This window comes from Natrix helvetica (genome assembly GCF_964273705.1).
Source record: "Natrix helvetica genome assembly, chromosome: 2".
NCBI classification, from domain to species: domain Eukaryota; kingdom Metazoa; phylum Chordata; class Lepidosauria; order Squamata; family Natricidae; genus Natrix; species Natrix helvetica.
This window is the reverse complement of record NC_138552.1, coordinates 241,155,014-241,177,548: the sequence shown is the minus strand read 5'-3', so window position 1 is coordinate 241,177,548 and position 22,535 is coordinate 241,155,014. Positions and strand designations below refer to the sequence as shown.

Below are 22,535 nucleotides of genomic sequence, written 5' to 3'. Positions count from 1 at the left end.
CATTGCCAATTCTAAAGCTGGTTGTTCTAGCTGTTAACATTAGTTTGGCTTTGTTATATTCAATTTTACTTCGATTTTTTCACTTTCTTATTTACCTTTGCAGTTTGCAGAGCCTTTGCATTTTCAACCATCAGGGTAGTGTGATCAGCATAGAGCAGGTTATCAATGTTTCTCCCTTCAGTTTTTCATCATCTTCCAGTCCAGCTTTCCTTAATATATATTTAGCATATAAAATGCATAAATAAGGAGAAAGTGCAGCCTTGTCTGTTTCGCTTAATTCTGTCCACACCATGGCTTCTCATGAGGACAATGAGATGTTCTGGGATTCTAGCTTGAACATCTGAGATTTCTTTTCTTTTTTTCATGTAGAGCTCTAATTTGCATTGGTTGATCCTAAGCATTATTTTCCTAGCATTTCCTAGCAATTAAAGTTGTTGTACAATATATCAACAAAGATTCTCAGTCATCGAGGTAGAGTTATCCGGAAGTTGAGTCATGGCAATTATATTTATGATGGTTGAAGTGTCCTAGAGTCATGTGATCCCCTTTTGTAACTTTGTGACAAACAAAGTCCATGGGGAAGCCAAATTCACTTAACAACTGGGGCAAGAAAGGTCGTAAAATGGGACAAAACTCACTTAATAACCATCTTGCTTAGGAACAGAAATTTTGAGTTCAGTTGTGGTTATAAGTAGAGAACTACTTGAATATCTAAACCAATGAAAGACACGTCCTTATGGCTGCAACTCTTTAAATTTAAGATTAGATTCACTTTGAATGAAAGCTATTATCTGACCATACGTCCACCAATCTGGGCTCACTATTGTTTCTTTTCTGAAAAAGGCTTCCTGAAATGTCACTCAAGAGGTACCTTTCTAGAGAATCTTGATTTGTATTTATCTCAAAATCTTAGGATATAAATTTCTTTGATTTCTATGCCCATCATCATCTTATCCTCCCTGATATCTCTATTCAAATCTTCCAGCACTAATGTAAACAACAAGGAGATAAAGCACATTCTTATCTTGTACCCTTTTGAATTTCACATGGTTTACTTAAATCTTCATTAATTATAATGTTTCCATGCTGTGATAAGTATATCAATTTGACTCCTGGGATAGATTTCTCTCCAAAATCCATGTATGATTGAGCTTTCCCGAGCATTGAGACATTGTTCTCTAGATTTCTTAGCATAGCTTGTTTACAACCATTACTGTGTCTCTGTTACTTGCCATTATTTCAGTGATATTCAGCCAGTTCCTGTAGGCTTCCAACTCAGTAATGACCAGAGTGCTTGTCTAATTTCATTTCCTGGCATTAGAAGTTCTTATAAGTAGGGAATATCTTTTAAGGTATGTTGGATGTTGACATCTCTACTGCACAATATTTCAGTATACACTTCGTATTTCTTTAAGTTTGAATCAGTTACTAACTGTTGAAAATCCTTGGCTAAATTAATTCAAGGTTGAAATAATTTTGAGGTCATTATTATTGTATACATAACATTAAAAATAACAACCAGTGGCATAGCAATTTTTCAGACATGGAAATGTTTTACAAGTTGACATTTAGAGCAGTGATGGCAAATCTAATACATGTGTGTTAAAGATGACAAGCCATGATGTTTCAGGTGACACGGCAGCATTCACCAATACCAAACAACAATTATTCTTAAAAGCAGCCCTGTTATTATGCAAGAATGGAGTGCATCCTCGCACAGCCTCTGGAAGTCTTGCAAGAGAGCCACGCTACCGCATGGCCTCTGTAGCCTCTAATAACTAGTGCAAGAAAGGAGTGTGCTTGTGTGCAATTTTTGAAGGCTACAGAGATTGTGCAATAACGGGCTTTGCTTTCATGTGGCCTTCAGAACCCCTTCAAGGTTTTCAGTCTTGAAGCAGTTTCAGAGAATGCTCTTCCTCAGCCTCTGAAAACTCTGTAAAAGGACATCCCACCCTTGTTCAATTTTCAGAGGCTTTTAGGCCATGGGAGAGCACAGTCTTGGGTAAGCAGCTGGTGCTGTCTACAGAAACAAAACACTGCCTGAAGATGAGCAGTGCATGGCAGATCCTGGGGATCATGCACATGATTGGGCTGTATTTTTTTTAAAAAAATGAAAATGTACAGAATTATTTTCCTTTTGTTTGGGCAGGGGTTGTGGTGGTGATATGCCAGCAGAGTCAAATTGGGCATTTTCTGAATTTTTGATGTGTCAACCCTGAAATGGTCTCCATCATTGATCTTAAATCTTCCTGGTTGTGTTGAACTGCAGCTTGCACAGTTATGGGAGTAGTCCTCCATTTCTTTTGGAGGCTACCATGTCATGCTTAACCTGCTTAATATCTTAGCAGTTCAGGGATTTTATCTGATTTAGATAAACATTAAGAGTGTTGCGAGCATTTCATTTATACCCAAATAATAAACTTCTACTCTGAAAGTTTTCTTCTATAGTGCAAAATGATTAAAAATAAATGTGTTGGTGCTATTTGATTTCTTAAGGTGTTTTCTAACACACACACACACACACACACACACACACCCTCTCTTATGTGAATTGAGAAATAAAAGCAAGTTACGCTTTTCTTTGTCACAAGCCAGCAATCTTAGAAAACAAGCTGGCAGAGGCTAGCAAACTGGATCAATGGATGCAAGCTTGTGCTTCATAAATCAGAGGCTTGTTTATTAAAGAGTGATCATTCACTACAAGCAAACATCTGTCTGTCTGTGATTGATTTTCCTTTCTTTTCCTCTATTTTTTGTTTTTTTTGGAAAGCCATCCTTGTTGGAATATAATTAGGAATGGAAAAGCTTTGAAGAATTTTCTCATCCTTTCTGTAACTGATGTTTATTTATATATTTACAGTCTTTGTAAACTGCTTCAATGGTGAGACTCTGGATAGTTACAGCAAGGCAAGAGACAAGAAAATAATAAAAACAGTAACATTAACCCATATATTGCATATATTAAGATGACCAGCCATAGTCACAGATAATTAGAGGCATTGTAGCACTAAAACGTTTTAATTGCTTTTTGAAAAACAATTTATACATTTCTTTTTTATTGCATTTCAGAAAAGGTATAAAAAAATAAAAAAGGGGGAAAGGGAAAATGCAAAATTGCGGGTGCAGTTGATAAGAGAAAGAGCTACAAAAAAGAGTAAATTCCTTCTGTATAGATACAAACAGAAAACAGAAAACAAATTACTAAATTAAATCTAAATTAAATTAAATCTAAATTAAATCATAACCTACAATACTTCCAGAATCAATAAACATATGTAGTCATCAAATCCCAAAGCTAAAATTTCATTTCTTTTCATTTCATATGAAAAGTCAAAGAATTGTTTCCAAGTAGCAATGAAGACAAAAGTTTTTTTTCTCTAATGGAAGCAATCAATTTTGCCATCTCCACCAACTCCATTAGTTTCACCATCCATTCTTCCATTGTGGGTCTTTCCATCACTGCGCATAAAGAAGAATTGCTGTATTATCACATATAAGAACAAAACTCCATGTTTTCTTTTCAATGTGTTTATCCATCAAACTTAAAAGAAAAACTTCTGGCTTCATTTTTACATCCAGTGTAAGAATTCTTTGAATTAAAATACATGTCTTATTCCAATAATTCTTAGCTTTCTACATTTCCACAAAATATGATAAAAAGTACTTCAGATTGTTTACATTCCCATCATACATTTGACACTCCTCTATACATCTTTGACAATTTATCAAATGTTAAGTGCCAACTATTCATCATTTTGTAAAAAATATTTTTAAAATTATAAATCACTGTAAATTTCAATCCTTTACTTCACCTCTTTTCCCATTGATCCACCATTGTATTATAACCAAACTTTTTCCTCCATTTAATCATAGCAGTTGACACATTCAAATTATTCCTTCCACAACAGAATTTTGAATCTTCTTGACAGTTGAATCTTCTCTAGAGATAAACAAAAGCCTTCTTCCCATTGCCTTCCTTTGCAGTAACAGGCTCTTCACGCCACATTTTACATTTTTTAAATAAAAAGAAATCTGGTTATGGGGAAAAAATACGCAATCTCCAGCCAAAATTAAGGTCATTTGGTAATAAATGTTGTTCTAATGTGACTTTAGAAATACTCCTTAATTGTGCTACTTAATTTAACTAAACTTAAGAAAGAAATAGTGTATGTTTTGAGAAAAGAGATACGATTTTGGTTTCCATATATGTTTTTTATCCTTACAGTGTGATGGGAGCGAGTCTCTATCCAGTACTACCCTGAGTCAAAGATCTCGACCTGGAAGTGACCTCAACAACAGCTCTATGCAATCTCCTGCTCACCTGAAGGTCCAACGGAGTATATCAGCCAATCAGAAACAGCGTCGGTTCAGTGAACATGGTGGGGATGGCATTCAACCAAGTAAAGTAGCAGAATATAATTTTAAATTGTGTTCTCTTTCCTGGGGGCTTGGCAGCAACACCTTCCTGAACATTGCCTAACACATCATGGTGCTTTTATCATGTGAGCTGTCTGTATAAATATAATTTGGGTTACTGGAGAGATGTAGTTTTCATTTGCATTTCTTTTTATGTCTGTAGCTATTTTAACTCTGAAGAAAGCAAATTGGTCTGTATTCATCATTATTTCTCTTGGCATATACTTGTTTGAGCTTTTTTTACAGATTTTCAATAATACTCAAACCAGGAGCATTATTAAACTTTTATCTTTCTTTCTATAAGTGCTTTATGATTGGAATTAAATTTTGGATTTTGGTTGCTGAAATAATCCACTTTTTTTCAGTGTTGATTTCTTTAGTGATATGGACTAAATTTTGACTTTCCCAGTCTTCAGGCTTGAATATTATTAAAAATTTCTAGGGAGATCTCAAATATGCAGTACATGTAAAGAGACCTAGGCTATCATTAAGCTAGAAGAGTTCTACAAGGAAGGAAAAAAATCCAAAAAAAGCCCCTTTTCTTTCTGGTTATAGGAAACATTTGAAAACCATTATTTCTGCCAAAGAAAATGTATCCAAATATATTCATTTGCCATATTCACTGCTTTATTTTTGAATCTGTAAGGGTTACTTTCTTACAGAAAAAGTAAGTACTTGTTCACATTTGCAAGAGGATTCTGTGTTTAACTTTGTATCTCAGGAGATGGTTGAAAAATAAAATTTAATAAGCGGTATCCAACTTTGGATGTGCAAATATTTTCTTTCTCAAACATACTTGCCATGGGAACTGCAGAAAAGAAAAAAAAAGAGAATGAAGATGGATTAAGTGGTACGAGCATAGTGACATAAATTTGTGAAGCTATTTGAATTTTTAATATTTCAACGTAAATATGTTCTAAAACATGATCTATTTACTAGATAAAGAAAACTAAATTAAACAAATGTGTCAAATCCATTAAACTTGTTTATTTATTTATTGAGAAAAATTATTCAAAACTATATATTTGATCTTACTTCTCATATGTGGTAGAATGTGTAATATTCAGATATGCTTGAAATGGTACTAGAGGGTGCTAGGTTGAAAATTATTTCCCCTGTTAGCTATGCTTATATTAGAGAAGATATATATGAAACAAGCAATGAGTGAGCTCAGTCTTTTAAAACATTGGGCCGGAGTATGTTTGAATCTGCTGCCCTTAGTCTATCTCATTTTCATTTTTGTGTCATTATGCAATATGATCTGTATTGTTCCATTAAATTTTGAAATTTAACATGTTTGGAGTGAGTTTCTTTTATGTTTGGGATCCTTGCAGAACTTTCAAAAATTTAGCTTGTACGTAAATATATCAAATTGATAACTAAAGAACTGCTGTTACTTATTATTATTTTGGCATTTCCATGAAAATGGTTAGATATAATTTTAAAAATCCCCTTATTGTAAGTCTATAAATGGAGTTACAGCCATTAATATTTTGGGAAGTTTATGTATAAAAGGCTAGAGCTTCCCTCAGGGGAGGGGTGCTTCTATAAAATTATTCAAGTCAGTAAAAAAATAAATTAAAATTTGCTTTTAAGTAAAATCTGTGTGAAATAGAATAGCCCTTGTCTTATTCATATTAGTTTGCCTCACTTGTATTTCACTAAATGGGAATGCTTATCAAACTGACTGAAGGTGCTACATGATCTCATTGATGTTTTCTTGGTTTCCTAGTTGGCCCATCCATCCCTCCTGCTGTCTCATATTCAAAAAGACCTCAAGCAAACAGTGTGGAGAGTGAATATAAAGAAGAATGGGATAAAGAAATGTCACGGAAATTGAGCAGCACAACAGTTGGATCCAAAAGTGAGGTGACAGCAAGTCCATTGGTAGGTCCCGAAAGGAAAAAATCAACAGTTGTTCCAAGTGTAAGTGACATTTTTTATTCATTTGTTCTGTCAGATCTCTGTAGCACAGGGGTGTCAAACTCTTGGCCCGTGGATGTGTCATGTGCTGGTCACACCCACGTCTAGTTTAGCAAAGGAGGAAAATGTTGCGAATACGTCATGTGACGGTGTCGTCGTGACACTCCTGCTATGGCATATAACAAGTCTTTATAGTTATTGTTTAATATTTTATGTGAATGGTTTTAGGGTAGCATATAAAATGAAGCAAGACTTTGAAAATCTAAGTAGTAACAATATCTAAGTAGTAAAAATAATTATGCCATTTCGATTATTGAAGGATTTGCTGGCGAACTTAGATCGCGCCCATGGAGGAAAAGTTCCATGGTTACTAGTTGGAACCTGATCTTTCATTGTCTTTATTGCTCAAGGTCTCATCTTCCCATCCTTCCAATTTAGCTTCTAGACAACTCTGCAGACTCCTTTATTTTGAATCAAATAAGCAATGCCTTATTGCTTTGTATTTGGTAGATAGCATAATTAGGAAGTGGGGAAATAACACAATTCATGTAGCAGAATTGAAAGTTTATACTATCATTTCTTGATATTAAAATATCTGCATTGTGATTTATAGCATTATCAGCCATTGTGGTGCCAATTTAAGCTTAAGTGTATTGGAACCACAATAATGAGATAATGCTATAGATTTCAGAAGTACTTATAGCTATGCTTCGTTTGTAGTAATGTGGAACAGTTGATAGCTATAGCAGGATATTGTGTACTGAAATGCTACAGCTGTGACTTAGGCAGACGACTTAAAAGTAAGCAATCTTTACCTTGTGGACTCCGTGGTGCTCTCTGAGCTTAGTATTTGCCCCCCAGACATTTCATTATCAAACTAGATAACATCATCAATGTTGAAGAGAATGGGCTGCTTTCATTTTATATACTAGTGGTTTGCCCTGTCAGTGTTGGTGAGAGTGGACTTTGTGGTTCCTTGATTAAGTGTTGTTTACTGTTAGCTTGTTTTTCTGCATTAGGGTATTGTCTATTTCTTGATTGTTGGTCTAGTGTTAATCTCAGTGTTAACATTACATTACAGTGCTTGTGCAGACTCCCACTAACATAATAGGAGCTCCACTCAGGCCTTTATGCCCAAGGAAAGATATTGGGCTTTTTGTTCAGACCCATTTTTGAACTGGAGAATTTCCGCCTCCTCCCCAGCATAACTACTTAAGCCCTGGCCACCAGATCAACTCTTTGCTGTGGTTTGCGCCCGTCATTTGTGCTGATGTTGCATTCTACTCTGAATAGCTTATATGTAGAGACTAATTAAAAGTGTGAATAGTCATTGAGGCCTATTATTAGGAGATAATTGCAGTTAGCTATTGCCAGAGACTATAAAGAATTTGTATTTCCCTTCAGGACTCCGTTCATCATTACTATCACTTTGCATTTGAAATCTTAATAATGAGAGTTTGTTCTTTTCATATAATGCCAAAGCTTTTGACTTCTTGAGGCAAGAGGACATTTATCTTGTCTGTAAGCATGATAATATACTATAAACTTAAGACTTTTTCATCCTGCCATTATTTACGTAACTTTTATTTATGTGTAAGTCTGTGTCCACCTCTCCTCTAGAACAATATGTTTTCTGGAACTAGCATGACACGGAGGAACACCTATGTCTGTGAACGTTCTACAGATCGCTATTCTGCCATTCAGAATGGGAAAGACAACAGGTACTAAACCTCATCTCCCCAGAATCAAAGATCTCCTAATTATTCACATTCAACATAATGCAGGATGCTTGGAAACAAATCATTTAAGCAGGTTAAATGGAAACTAAGAGAAGCCTAATTAGCCTCAAATAGCCTTCTGATGTTACTTCCATTATTTCTGAGCAGAACTAATATTGGAACCCCTTTGGTCTGTGAACTTCTATGTACAACTGCTGCTACATGAGCATTATAAATACATAAGCCATGCATCAATGATTAACACTGTAACGGTGGGCTGTAATTGCTGTTGGTCCCTTTGTTGTCCTTGCTGAAAGCTGTCAACGAAATGCACAGGTCAGCTTGGAAAATGCCAGCAAAAATTAAAATTGCTGCTTTTTCAAAACACTCTCCCCTTGATTTATTTACTAAGTTAGCTGGAATGCTAAACCTGCTAAGATTTTTTACACGCTTCTTATCATTCCTCCATAGAGGCGTTGTATCCTCCCTTGTTCATTTCTTCTACACATGCCTTCCTTAATTATGTTTCTACTAATTGCTTCTATCTCTCCCCTCCACCCTTGAGTTTTCTAAACAGACCAAAGTGCAAAACCTCTTCTTGTTTTTCCTATTTAAAGCTACCCTATTATCTCCATGGGATTGACACATTTTTTCATTTAGTGGTTTGCGGAAATTGCAACTACCAGAAAGAGCCTTCAAATAAACAGACAAGGGGGGAAAATAAAATAGAGAAAACACAGCAAGGAAGATAGGTGGGTCCTATGCCTTCTGAAGAGCCATGAATTCAGGCAGAGATAACTTCTTGAAACTGGTGCAACCTTTGCTGATTAAATAAAAACTTAATAAAATATTGATATTTCCTCCTTACACTATGATAATTAGCCACATATTCCTTCCTTCAGTCCTAGGAAGTATTATATTTTGGTTTTGTAGCAGAAATAACCCCCTGAACAAACAGTTGTTTTTGGGTGCTCTGAAATCAGTTGATTACATTTGCAATGAAGTCTAGATGTGGCCTCTTTCAGAATGACTAACAGATTAATTTAAAACACTACTAGTAGCTTAGTAGTAGTCAGGATCTGTGAATGACATGATAGGCCTAAGCTGCACCAAAGAGTGCAAAACGTTTATTCTGGTTGATCAAGGAAGTCAACCATAATTGTTTTTCCTAATTAGACAGGCACATACATTAGTTTGGGTAGGAAATGATTCTCCTTTATTGGTGTACTTTTCTAAACCTACTAAGTGGAACTTCATTAATATGCTTCTGCCTCTTCCATCACCAAATCTAAAAATATTATGTTTTTTTCCTTGATCGATACATAAAGGATGTCACTAGTGAAAAGATTCCTTTCATGGTGGTGGTTTTTTTTTTTTTTGTGGAGGAGCAAGAAGAAGGTTACACAGCCATATTTGCTGCCTTATTTCTGTAACTTAAGCCAGTACAAACATTTGCTGCACTTCCTGTTAGAAGCTGATGTTTATGGCTAGGCTTTAACCTTGTTTTGGAGGGGAAAAAGATATACCGTATTTTTCGGAGTATAAGATGCACCTCCCCCCCCCCAAAAAAAGAGGATGAAAATCTGGGTGCGTTTTATACACTGAATACAGCATTTTTGGCCTACCGAAATCCGGCCCCCTTTGCAAAAAGTGATGTGCAGAGGGCTTGGGAGGCCTGCAAAGTGTTCCTGGAGGTTGGGGAGGGCAAAAATGAGCAAATAACAGCCCTTTTTCCTTGTTTTTGCTTCCAGCCACCAGAAGCACTCTAGAAGCCTCCCAAAGCTCTGCATGCCCCCCCCCCCCCCACTTTTTTTTGCCAAAAATGAGGTGTGCAGAGGGTTTGGGAGGCCTGCAGAGTGCAAAAACTTTTATTTCTAATTTACCTCTTCAAAATCATGGTGCGTCTTATACTCCGGTGCGTCTTACCGTCTGAAAAATACGGTAACCTTTCTTTGGAAATTTGGAAATTTTACATGTAACTACTTTGCTAGATAACACCTTATTTCAAGTTACTCCTCTAAACCTCTTCCTCCCTATAATAAAAGCCTAACAGAAATGTCTGCAAGTAGCACTCCTGCTGGCTCTGCGGTCCCTTCTGCCATATCTGCACGACCTCGACATCAGAAGTCAATGTCAGCCTCGGGTCATCCTATAAAAGTTGCACTTCCAACTATCAAAGATGGCACTGAAACTTACCGACCAAGGTATTTTTCAAAATATAATAATTATTTGCCTGGTCAGAAATCTGCAAATAAGCATCATTAATTTTTTAGAAATGATGCCATAGGCAACACAATGTTGCGCTGAAATTTCTATTGCAGACCTACTTGGGATTGAAGTGCGTAAGAGTGATCTCGTGTGATGAGGGTGGAATGTTCTTGATCACCTGGTGGACAAAGTGTTTGGATTGTTTTAAGGCAGAAGGTGGTCCTGCAGGTTGGAAGAGTTTTCTGAGATCAGAATGGAAAGCAGTTCATGAAATAAATGTGAAACCCGATGTAAAGTTTTTGAAGGGAGTATGCAGAGGACTCAGTAAGCTGGAAAATGAAAATCTAAAGGGAGGACAAGAGAAGTAGTATTTTTCTATGTGTGATTGTAACATTACAGCACTTCAGCTACTGGTTTTACCACTGTTTAATTACATGCAATTCTAAGAAACAAAACAAGCTAGGAGATACATAGGAATTTGAATACTTTTCTATTTTTAAATGTACTCCATGTTTGTGAAACCAATATCTTGCAAATATATAATAGTACAATAGCAGAGTTGGAATGGACCTTGGAGTCCAACCCCATGCCTAGGCAGGAAACCCTATACCGTTTCAGACAAATGGCTATCCAACATCTTCTTAAAGACTTCCAGTGTTGGGGCATTCACAACTCCTGGAGGCAAGCTGTTCCACTGATTAATTGTTCTAACTGTCAGGAAATTTCTCCTCAGTTCTAAGTTGCTTCTCTCCTTGATTAGTTTCCACCCATATGACTCTACTTTTTCAAAAGTATTTTTAAACTTCCTCTTTCAGTAAGTGGTTTTTTTAAATAAGCAATCCACATTTATTCACAAGCATAAGCTTTGTAATAAATGGAGAACACATGCCAATTTCAGCCTCAGCTTTAGTCCAGGGTAAGTTTGAGAGAGGTGCCAATCATAATATGAGCCTCATTTGACTTGCTTCTTTATTTTGCTTTTCAAACTTTCTTTTCTCCTCTTCAGTAGCGCAACTCAGAGAGCACCTGCTGCTTCCCCGTCTGCTCACAGTATTAGCACTACCACTCCAGATAGAACCCGATTTCCTCGGGGGAGTTCAAGCCGAAGCACTTTCCATGGCGAGCAGCTACGTGAGAGGCGCAATGCCACTTACAATGGGCCCCCTGCTTCACCATCGCACGAAACAGGGACATTTGCTCAAACTAGAAGAGGAACATCCACTGGCATTATAAGCAAGATAACTTCCAAATTTGTCCGCAGGTTAGTAAGAACCATTGTTTCCATTTCCAGGTTATGGCAAACTGTGAAATAAGAGGCTAATTACTGTTAAAACTAAGCAGGTTTTATTTTACAACTCCTTAGAAGCCCCATTGAAGCCCAAATGTTCTCAAGATTTGTGGTGCAATAATTATGATTTTATTTGTTGATGCCATTACTAAAGAAACCTGGATATCTTGCATGACGTGTAAAGGTTATAATGGTATTGGCCAATGTATGTGAAAATGCTAATAGGCATGCTAGCATTTTAGACATTAAAAGCCAATTCTGCCACAAGATTCCTACAGGGATGTCATTTCAACAACTGGAATTGTGGTGAGCATCTCTCTGTTTTGGCATGTCTACACTGCATGAATCTGGTATTCATGATTACTTATTTTAAAACTTTTAAGCTGATTTTCCAGATTCTTTGTATTTTAAATAAAATTCTAAACATTGAAAATGTAGGCATCATCTTTGTAAGCCTTATCTCCTACGCAGGGCAAAAATGCTTTACTGTCTGCTGCAGTACTTTAAGCACTATCTAAAATGAACTTTTTCTCCTGAAAAGCAGACAATATGAATTTAAATTAATGAATGCAGACACTCTAAAACTTGTAGGCCACAAAATACACTTTGTGAGTAGATTTTAAATCCCAAATAAATTATTATCTAGTTAAACATTCAGAAAGTTAAAAGTAATTTCACTTTTTATTAATTTATATTTGCAAAACAAGGTGACACCTTGAGACAGTATTTACTAAATGCATACATTATGAATCTTGTTTAAATGCCTTAAGTTGTAGAGGGAGTTCTACACTGACTGTTCTTTTGTACCATATATATATATATTCTATTTTTAATAAAGCACTTTTCACTTCTGAAATACATTCTTTGATCGCTTCAGTGCAGAATAGAAATGGCCATAGTATTAACATTTATATTTCACAATTCACATTTAAGCTTCCTCAAGTATCTAAATATTTGTGACACAGCTTAAAGGTCTTAGTTTGGAATTGTCATGATTGCAATATTTGTTAACCCAGCCTTTTGATTTCTCATGTATAATAGATTGAGAAACATATTTCACTAACAAGTGTTCTTTAGGGTTCAAATGGTTAGTGGCATCTGGAGTATCTGTTAGACATAGCACTAGATCACATGGCATAATTATGATTTGATATTACAGAGAATAATTTATCTAAAACGCGCCCTAACTTATATATGGAACTTTCTGCATATATCAAGCATGCAAAGTTTGTGACCTATTAAGCTGAAAGCGATCCAGTGGGTATCTATAGAAGCCCCCTGAATCATGTTAAAATGATGCCTCTCAAAATGCAATGATTACTACCAATAGAAGAGAGCTAAATTAGACTAACCAAAATTATAATTTCTGATTAATTTGCAAATAAACCAATTGTTTACTGATTTGGATAACTTTGGAACCAATCATTTTAAAACTGCGTATTGTTTGCTGCGTAGTACAAGTGTATGCTACATTTCATTTCATTGGTCACATGCTATGCAACTGTAGCAGAGACAGTGTTATAAATACAGGTAGTCCTTGACTTGCAACAATTCATTTGGAGACTGAAGCTAAGTGACTTTTGATCATTATTCACACTTATGACCATTAGAGCATCTCCACGGTCATGTGATTTACATTCGGATACTTGACAACTGGTTCATATTTATGATGGCTGCAGAGTCTTGGGCGTCTTGTTATTGCCTTTTGCAACTTTTTGACAAGCGAAACCCATGGGGAAGCCAGATTCATCCATGTTACTAACTTAACAACTGCATTGATTCACTTATCAAATGTGGCAAGAAAAATCATAAGAAATCTCTCACTTAGCAACATAAACTTTGGGCTCAATTGTGGTCGTAGTCGAAGACTACCTGTACTCGATGATAATGTTGAATGAAATAATAATGAATTATACATTAACACATTTACACAAATGGATGCTCTGTTCAGTATAACTGACTCATATATCTGTTGAGATAAAAATACTTGTAGTGGATATAAAATTAAAATTCACAATATATAACAATATAGACTTTAATCTTATGATATACATTGGTAAATATTCAGTAATTAGTTTTGAATAGAACACAATTAGTGAAGCATTATTAGAATTGTTTTTCAAAGCCCCAAGACAACTTCTGTCAGACCACTGCATTCAAAAATGGGTACTAAATAAATGATATTATTAAGTTCCTAAATAGGTACTATTGAAGCTGGAAGATATAAGTTTAATATGGAAATTTTCAGGTATTAGTACCCTAAATTTGCACACAAATGTATTACTAATATAATTATCAAATGAACTGCAGTGTTGTGATATGAAGTCAAGTCATAGCAAATGTAAGAGGCATAATTAAAAACAACCATTCCTGGGTTTTGAATGCTGTAGTGATCTAAACAATGCAATGTTTGTGAGAAATGGGTAGAATAAAACAATAGTGTAGTTTATGAGTACGTTGGCAGATGGCTATTTTTAGCCATAATGTAAGGCAGTATCTCTCAACCTTGACAACTTCAAAATATTTGGATGTCAATTTCTAGAATTCCCATGCTAGCCAGGGAATTTTAGGAATTGAAGTCCAGAGATCTTAAAGCTGTTAAATTGTGAAATACTGATGCAGTGCTTCCCAACTTTTTTTATTACCCAAAACCACTTCTCAGAAAGTCTTTAAATGACCCTGTTATGATCGGTAATGAGTTTGTGTATCCTTATCCAGATAAAAAATACCCAATTTTGGATAGTTTTCCCAGGTTTGGGAAGCATTGATGTAAGGGATAGGCGTGGGAATGAAGAAACTAAAGTTGGCCACTGTAGTAAAAATAAATTGGGGTTGCATATGAAAAGCTGCAGCTGTGAAAAAGTTTATTAAAATCTTATTAAATGACAATTTTATGCTGAATATTTGTTCATCAGTAATTTAAATGTTGTTCTAGACTCATTTATTTTTAACCTTCATTTATTAAAATCTTAACTTTAACTTTGTTTTGAGGGATCCAAGTGAAGGCGAAACCAGTGGCAGAACTGACCCCTCAAGGTGAGGAGCCACTATTAATACTTCGCTGCTGGGTCCCTTTGTGCTCAAAATCTCATGATTCTGAAAGCTTTTAGACTAATACGTAAATGGCAAAATCTCTAGGTAACCTGTATCTTCAAAATATTACATCTGAGTTCAGTTTCTTACTTCTTCTTTAACTCCTATTATTTTAAACAATTTATTATAAAAGCAGCAATTGTCCGCAGTTTCCTATACAGCAATTCCTAGTATGGGCTGCTGAATTCCTTCTAAGGCTTTCCAAGGTCATAGTGTCCTTTTACACAGTCTTTCCAAGAACAAGCTAAGGGCCTAATCATCTAAATCAATAAGCACTCTGGCCATACTTGCTGCTTTTCCTCAAATACTAAGCAAAATTATTAATGTTCAGGCAAGTCACTTTTGGCTTAACACAGGCATATACAGAGAAATAATCTAGACCAATATTATTTTTAATCATTAAATAAATACCTTTGAGCTAGTTCCCATAGATCCTACTTGGATTTCCGGGTTTGATCAGGGATGCACAATTGAAGATCCCCAAAGTTGCATGTTACCTTGAAAGACAGTGGTAGCATGGTGTTCCAATGTCATCACATTGTAGAATTGTGAGTGAGCCATGAAGTAATATTAAATACATGAAAAGTAATCATATTAACTATTGATTAACACAGTTATTGTAATGGTAATTGAATTAAAATAAAGATATTCCATCTGCTCCTTTCAGTAGCTACCATATTTTGGAATGCAATGCCCAAAAGCAAATGTGACTTTTGGTCCCAGAAAGTTGTGCACCCCTGGTTTATGTAGATACTATTATAAGTAGTCTGTCTACAGCACAGAATGATGACTTGGGAATGCAGCCTACAACAGAATTGCATGCATTAATTTATGTTTCTTGTAGAATAAAAGGCAAGACATGCACACACTATGTTGCTACCTCAGTCACCCTGCATGTTGAACAGTCTGTGCATGAAATTGCTCTTAGAATCTAAGCAAGCATTCCATTCCTCCTTGGAAGTTTTTTTAAGAGTTGCTTTTTCATGTCAGGATAAGCAAAGTATATGAATGCCGTATACTTCCTAAGGCTTCATGGAAGGTGGCCCTTGACACATTTAATATATAAACTTTCATGTTGCTAATCTCTGCCTTAAGCTATTGAGTTCAGAATTTCTCCTGCTGTGGTCATTAACCTAATGACTAAAGTGCATATAAGTGGCAATAACTCTTAGCCACATGAATAAGGATAGAGGTCCTATTTGTATCTGTAAAAATAGTATAAGACAACTGGAATGATTCTAGCTTTAATCCTTGCATGTGCTACAGATTATGCTAACAGTGTTCAGTCTTGCAGGTTGTGTGTGCAGACATATCAGCACCACCAGAGATGAAAGAGCTCTTAACATGATAAACCTACCATAATTTAATAGAAAAATGCTGTCAAGTTCAGATGATGGCTTGTTTGTGCTTAAGCAATACTCAGCAGAAGATAAAAATAGCTTAAGAAACGAACAAGTGCTTCTGCGTCCACCCTGGAATCTTCTCCTCTTTCTTTCTTCCACGCAGATCCTTGCCAAATGCACTTTCTCTGAAATTCTTTTGCTTTTTGCTATGGGGGTGGCTTGTCATGTGCTTGGTGTTGAGGTGAGCTGCTTTCAAAAGGGCAGGAAGCTCCTTTGTTGATCCAAGGCATTTTAACCCAGTATCCAGTAGTCTACACAGACATGGTATATTGAGTAACAATTCTGATGTCGATTAAACAGTTGTGTTTCTTTCATATCCCAATTGACAAAGTGCTGCAGAACATAAAATACATAAATTGTCATGTTTTGGGGGAGGAGTGGGAGCTGCCCAGTTTGATATAAGATGGGCAGCTGTATAAATGTTTAAATAAATGAATAAATGTGTGTTAATTGATACCTAAAGTACACTGAATATTGGGGGGAAATATTTTTCTCCTGCCAATTATCCTACTTGAATGCTTAGTTTACACATACTTCTGATTTGTTTAGAAGGTTCAAAGAACACCATGCTGCTTAGGACAATGCAATTGTGCTAGTGCTATTTCTGGTGTTTTTTATAGCACAAAACAATTCCTTGATGCAGATTTCCCCCCCAAAAAAGTAATGTAACAAGAATTACATTTCAGCGTAGTTGGAGCAAACTGTTTATTGTCAAAAAGAAAAATGAAAAGCATCCAAAATTAATTATCTTTGCTTTTTTAGATCTACATCTTTAAATTGGCAAAATACACTCCCGTAATAAAGAGGTATACAAATACATTTCTAGAGAATAACAGGGTAGCTGCCTTTTCCTGCTGCTTTTTAAGCATGTTTTCCTTCTCTTCTGTTTTGTGTATTTTCGAAGCCCTGTACAGATGGCCAACTCAAGGCTAAATTGGTGACAGCTGAGAAGTCTCCTTTGGAGTTACATTGATATTTTTAACAGATATTTACCATTTTTAAAATTGTAATTGAAATGATATATTGACCCAATGCTTTGTTTGGGTGTAAATATTATTTACCTTTTCAGGAGTACTTCTGGAGAACCAAAAGAAAGAGAAAAAGAAGATGGCAAAGATTCCAAGCCACGGTCTTTGAGGTTCACCTGGAGTATGAAAACAACAAGTGCCATGGACCCAAATGATATGATGAGAGAAATTCGAAAAGTATTAGATGCTAACAACTGTGACTACGAGCAAAAAGAAAGATTTCTGCTCTTCTGTGTTCATGGGGATGCGCGACAGGATAGCCTTGTTCAGTGGGAGATGGAAGTATGCAAATTGCCACGCCTTTCACTCAACGGAGTCCGCTTCAAGCGAATATCGGGAACTTCTATTGCCTTTAAAAACATTGCATCCAAAATAGCAAATGAGCTTAAGCTGTAGAGAGAAATAACATTTCTGGGATCAGGGAAGATTCAAGCGTATGTTTTGAATGTACTGGTTATGCCTAATACGATTGGCCTGTGAAACTCCCCATGTAGAGATTGTCCCTATTGCAATAAGGTTATACATAATTATTCTGAATTGTAAAATTTAATACTGTATGACCTACATTAAAAAAACAGGTAAGTACATAGAGCATTCTGTTCATTTTATGTTCACAAAGTTGTATAGTAAGAAGGCTTAAATACAGACCTTGTATAGTTGTTTAGACATCAGCACAGAAGTATGTTTACTTTGAGTTGAAAATTTCTTCCTAGTCTTTTTTTTTCATTTTTGGTGGTTTTTATAAATCTTACCTCTACCTTGAATTTTTTTCTTTTAAAAACTGCCCATAGTTTTTAAAAATGCACAAAAATGGTTTCCAGAAGTGTAGCTTAATAAATTTTACTTTGTAACAAAACACATATAAATTCTTTAAAAGAAAGTTGGCGTAGTCTACACAGGGTTCCTCATGTTTCCCCTTTTCACTCTTATCATCCTTTAAGAAACAGTGTTTAGTTCAGAAAAAAATGCAAACATGTTTACAGTGTTGGCACTTAACAGTGAAGAAAATGGAGTTCTGAAACACACTGGGGAATAAAATGTTGGATTACTTTTATTTGCAATCATTAACGTCCTTAGATTCTTGGGTCCAATGATTCAGTAGAGTAAAAATATGCATCATATATCCATATTGTAGTATGAAATACTGTTTGGTACCTTCAGAAGACTACAAATTCCCAATTTGTGAAAATATTACCTTCATACTGAGATTTTCATAGCACAAGAATTGTGAAATTATAATCAATGTTAAATGCCACCTCAGGAATTAACTGGTTTTTAGAATAATTCCCCCCAAAGAATACATGGATTTTCATATACTTTTAAGCCTACATTGTTTATTGCATTGTTTGATGTGATTGTATACATTCTGTTCCCATGTATCTTTGAGTTTTGAATATTTTGCCCACTTTCTTGTATTTATTATAAATCATTATACCTGTGAAGTGCAGCTGTGTGCAGGCAGTTGCCTAGATAAGAAAAGGCCATCATAATTAGTGATTCAAACTGCAAAACCATTAGGACATGGTACATTTTTAATATTGATTATCTTGTACTGAATTAATCATAGCAGTTGGTTGTGCAATGTTATTTAATGTTGTAATTTCTGTAACTTCAACATATGGCCCCATCTGCACACTCCTATAAAGATTAGAAAAATCACCTCAAATTATCACTTTATTTAAAAGCAAAAAGCAAAAAAAAATGTGGTAAACTCTGTAACCTGAATTTAGAAGGCTGTAAGTGTAGCTAAATGTGCCATTTGAGAATGGCTTCTGACAGATGGACTTGAGATGCTGTACTGTACTGTGATGTAGCTCTTCTGTAACAGTTCTGCTCAGCAATGAACATGTACTGCCTTAGGAAACAGATGATGCTTTGGCAAGAAAGAACTGTGTTCCTTTTTATCTGGTATTCCTTTAAACTTTTTTTAATGAAAGTCATCCTAATTCACATTCACTGGTGCACTCTATTAAAAACTTACTTGAACAGATCTCCATACTATCAAACATGTCGCCTTATTCTTTCTCTAGCAATCTGTACTGGATGTAGTTTGGAAAGGAATTATGAGAAAGGGGAGGGAAGACATAACGGTTTCATACGTTGCAGCAGGAGAAGTTTAGATTTGTGAATATTCTACATCCATCGATTGCAAATGCTTCCATGCCAATAAGACAATTGTTAAGTCAGCTTTGCTGCATTGTATGATTTTTTTTTGCTGCCGCTGTTAAGTGAATCATGCAGTCATTAAGTGAATCTGACTTCCCCCATTAACTTTGCTTGTTGGAAGCCCCTGGGCAGTTTGTAAATGGTGATCATGTGATACATCCAGGACACTCAACTGTCGTAAATACATGCTGGTTGCTAAATGACCAGATTTTGGTCACATGACTACAGGGATGCTACAACATGCAATGACCATAAGAGTGAAGACCATTTGTAAAACACTTTTCTCTGTATTGTCATAACTTTGGTCACTAAACAAATGATGGTAAATTGAGGACAACCTATACCGAAGCCTGGGTCCCATCAAATGGTATATTCAGGGCTATACAGAAGGAACTTGCAATTCACCTGCAGATGCCAACTATTCTTTTAAACTATTTTAAGTCAAGGGATCAGATCTGTGTATTTTCATTCAACCTCAGAATATACAGTATGTAGACATTTTCTTGCAATGAGCATCAGAAACTGAACTCCTTTTTCTAATTATTGCTTTGGGGGGATGTATAATTTTTGATATTTTAGTACTTGGAAATTCTAATGCAGTTCGACATTGAGGCATGAAATAATACTTGATCTTCTATATTGAATTCCTATAGTAACTGTCTGAAGAAATCAGAAGTTTGCAAATCAACTTCTGCAAGCAGGATATATAACTAAAGAAACAATCATAGCATACAATATAAGATAGAACCTTAAAGTTAGGGAAGTTTGTTCATAGCACAGTATTATGAATTTCTTATAGATACTGTTTATTGATATATCTCAAACTCTGAATTTTGCTGGATGACAATTGGGAATTCAGAAAGCAACATGATTATAAATCTGCAGTCTGCATGAAAAGCACACTAGAAATTTGAAAAAGAATGGTGGTATTTATTCCAAGTCTCTCTTTTTTTTAATTCCCCTGAGTTCTTTTATGAGAGCTAAATTAAGCTTGAGTGTTGATTATATGAATTCAATTAACCAGCCTCTTGGTTTGTTTGTTATGTAAATAGAAATTGGTGGGAATGGCTGCTCAGGCTTCCCTAGCCTGCCTGTTGCATAATAAATAGAATGTGGATTAATTGCAGGTCTAGTTTAGCCATTGTACAATTACTAACCTGTTAACAGGACCTTCTGTTTCATAAATATACTTTCTTTTCTTTCTAATTAAGTTAAATTTTATCAGGACAAAATTTGTCAAAATCAAGTCAATCAAGAATAATTGGATTTCTTGATATTTTCAGAAGAGAAGCACTTAACAGGAGTAAACAATCTACAACCTGGATAAGCATATTTTAAAACCTTTATTTGAACTATCATCAAATCAATATAACATGGACAAATGACTGGAAATGACAGGAAGCGAAGCACAGTCCAAAACCATGAAAGTATCAGCAGATGGTAGCACATTCCTCAATATAGAATCTAGATGGTCTTGTTTAGCATTTGGATAACAAACCACCCAAAACAGTAAAAGTGTAGGTTAAACTGGACAGGTGAATATAATGTTGAATAAAAGCAATAAACCTTTATTGCTTCATTCAATATATTTTCCAATAAAGCAAGTATCAGGAGCTTATCTGGTACTTAAGAAATCAAACTTAAGAAATAAAAAAAACATTTCATTACTTCCATACTGTCAGAAAATCAAGAGGACATATTAGACTTCCGGTTCCGGCGGCTACGGCGACGGGCAAGAACTTTGCCCGCTCCCGCTCTTCGGTGGGCTTCCCCCGTCTTCGGGGGGGCACAGGACGCCCCGGAGAGGCGCCCTGCCGAAGGGGCGGCTCGCAGAAGGCTCTGGCACCGGCGGCGGCTGGTGGGGGCTTTTCCGCTTTGCTCCAGGCACCGGGGAGCAGTTTTGGAGGGCGTGCCTGCGTCTCGCCCCATGCTGATCGGAGAACGTAAAACTGAATGAAGCAGCGGCGGTGCGGTGAGATGCTTCCTCTCTTCATCCCCTTACTTTTAAGTTGATGGACTTTTCAGCACTTTAAAAGTTAATCTTTCGGATTTATTCTTGGAGGAGCGGCTAGAGGGGAGGGGGATTTCCCCCCCCTTGGACAAGCGGCTTGTAAAAATTCTGCTCTTGCCCCCAGGGGAAGGAGGAGGGGGGAGAGCCAACTAAGGATGCCTCACCCCAGTAAAAGTGTTTTTCATGGGACTTAGTTCCAGAACTTATTGATGACCTGAGAACTTTTTGAACTTTTAAAATTTTTCCTATGCCTCTGAGCCCAAAGCTGGCAGGGCAAGATGGCACACTTCCGTTGTCTTCATGAACTGTGAAACCTGACTCCACCTTTAAAATTCAGGCTTCCGGTCTTTGTCTCCGTGTCACCCAGAGGAATCTCTTGTGGATTGTTATTTCCTGAACTCTTTGGAGAAAAAACTTTCATCTATTGCTAGATTGACTAAAGAAACTCCCACCTGTTTGGATCCTCTGCCTTCTGGACTCATCTGCCTGCTCTACTTCTCCAGCTGCCCAGTCTCTACACTGACTGATCTCTTTGTTTCATAAACCATGTCTCCAAAAAGACCACCCCCTGGAAAACCTGGCTTTGCTACTTCTGCACCGATATCTGCAACATCCAGCCCTGCCACACAGTCAAAGATTACAGAACTGATGCAACCTAAGAGTACAGAGATGGATTTGCAACAGATGCTCCAGCAACTCATACAGGGCCAGGAAGAAATTAAGAAACAATTAAAAGAAATGAAGGAAGAAATTAAAGAGAACCAAGTTCAAATTTATAAGAACTCACAGAGACTGGACCTGGTGGAGGGTGGGGTGGCGGAGGCGAGAGGGGGGGGTAGAGGCTTTACAGAAGGGAAATAAAGAACTTGACATCCAACAAATGAAAACAGAGTTTGAGAGAATGTCCTTTTATCTTAGATTTCAAAATGTAATAGAAGCAGATGGGGAAAATATAAGGGACATTATGACTAATATTTTAGCTGAATACATACATAAAGATAAACAGCAGATGGAATGGGAGATAGATCTGGTCTATAGAGTGAATTCAGCCTATGCCAGAACACACAATGTACCCAGGGAGGTTCATATTAAATTCCTTAGGAAAAGCACAAGAGATGAAATTCTGGGTGTACAAAGGGGGCAAACATTGACATATCATGACAGGGAGATAACCATCCTGAAGCAGATCCCCCAAAAAATTAGGGAGAAAAGGAAAAATTATTCGCAATTGGCGAATAAACTATACCAGAAGGGGGTGTGGTTTAGATGGTTGATGCCTGA

The 22,535-nt window shown here is 36.3% G+C and overlaps 1 protein-coding gene across 6 annotated transcripts in view; it reads left to right on the top strand.

The window, feature by feature from the left end:
- MARK1 (microtubule affinity regulating kinase 1) overlaps positions 1-19,067 on the top strand; it is a 60,761-nt gene extending 41,694 nt beyond the window's left edge. For 2 of the 6 annotated variants that reach the window (XM_081944154.1, XM_081944153.1), the window contains 7 exons: positions 4,226-4,400; positions 6,149-6,342; positions 7,960-8,060; positions 10,103-10,261; positions 11,272-11,526; positions 14,545-14,589; positions 17,119-19,067. In XM_081944154.1, the coding sequence (XP_081800280.1) occupies positions 4,226-4,400; positions 6,149-6,342; positions 7,960-8,060; positions 10,103-10,261; positions 11,272-11,526; positions 14,545-14,589; positions 17,119-17,473 (1,284 nt within the window). In that variant the 3' untranslated portion in view covers positions 17,474-19,067. The remainder of the gene's footprint in view (positions 1-4,225; positions 4,401-6,148; positions 6,343-7,959; positions 8,061-10,102; positions 10,262-11,271; positions 11,527-14,544; positions 14,590-17,118) is intronic. The other 4 variants (XM_081944156.1, XM_081944155.1, XM_081944158.1 and 1 more) reach the window with 3 other exon arrangements.
- Positions 19,068-22,535: the final 3,468 nt, after the last annotated feature.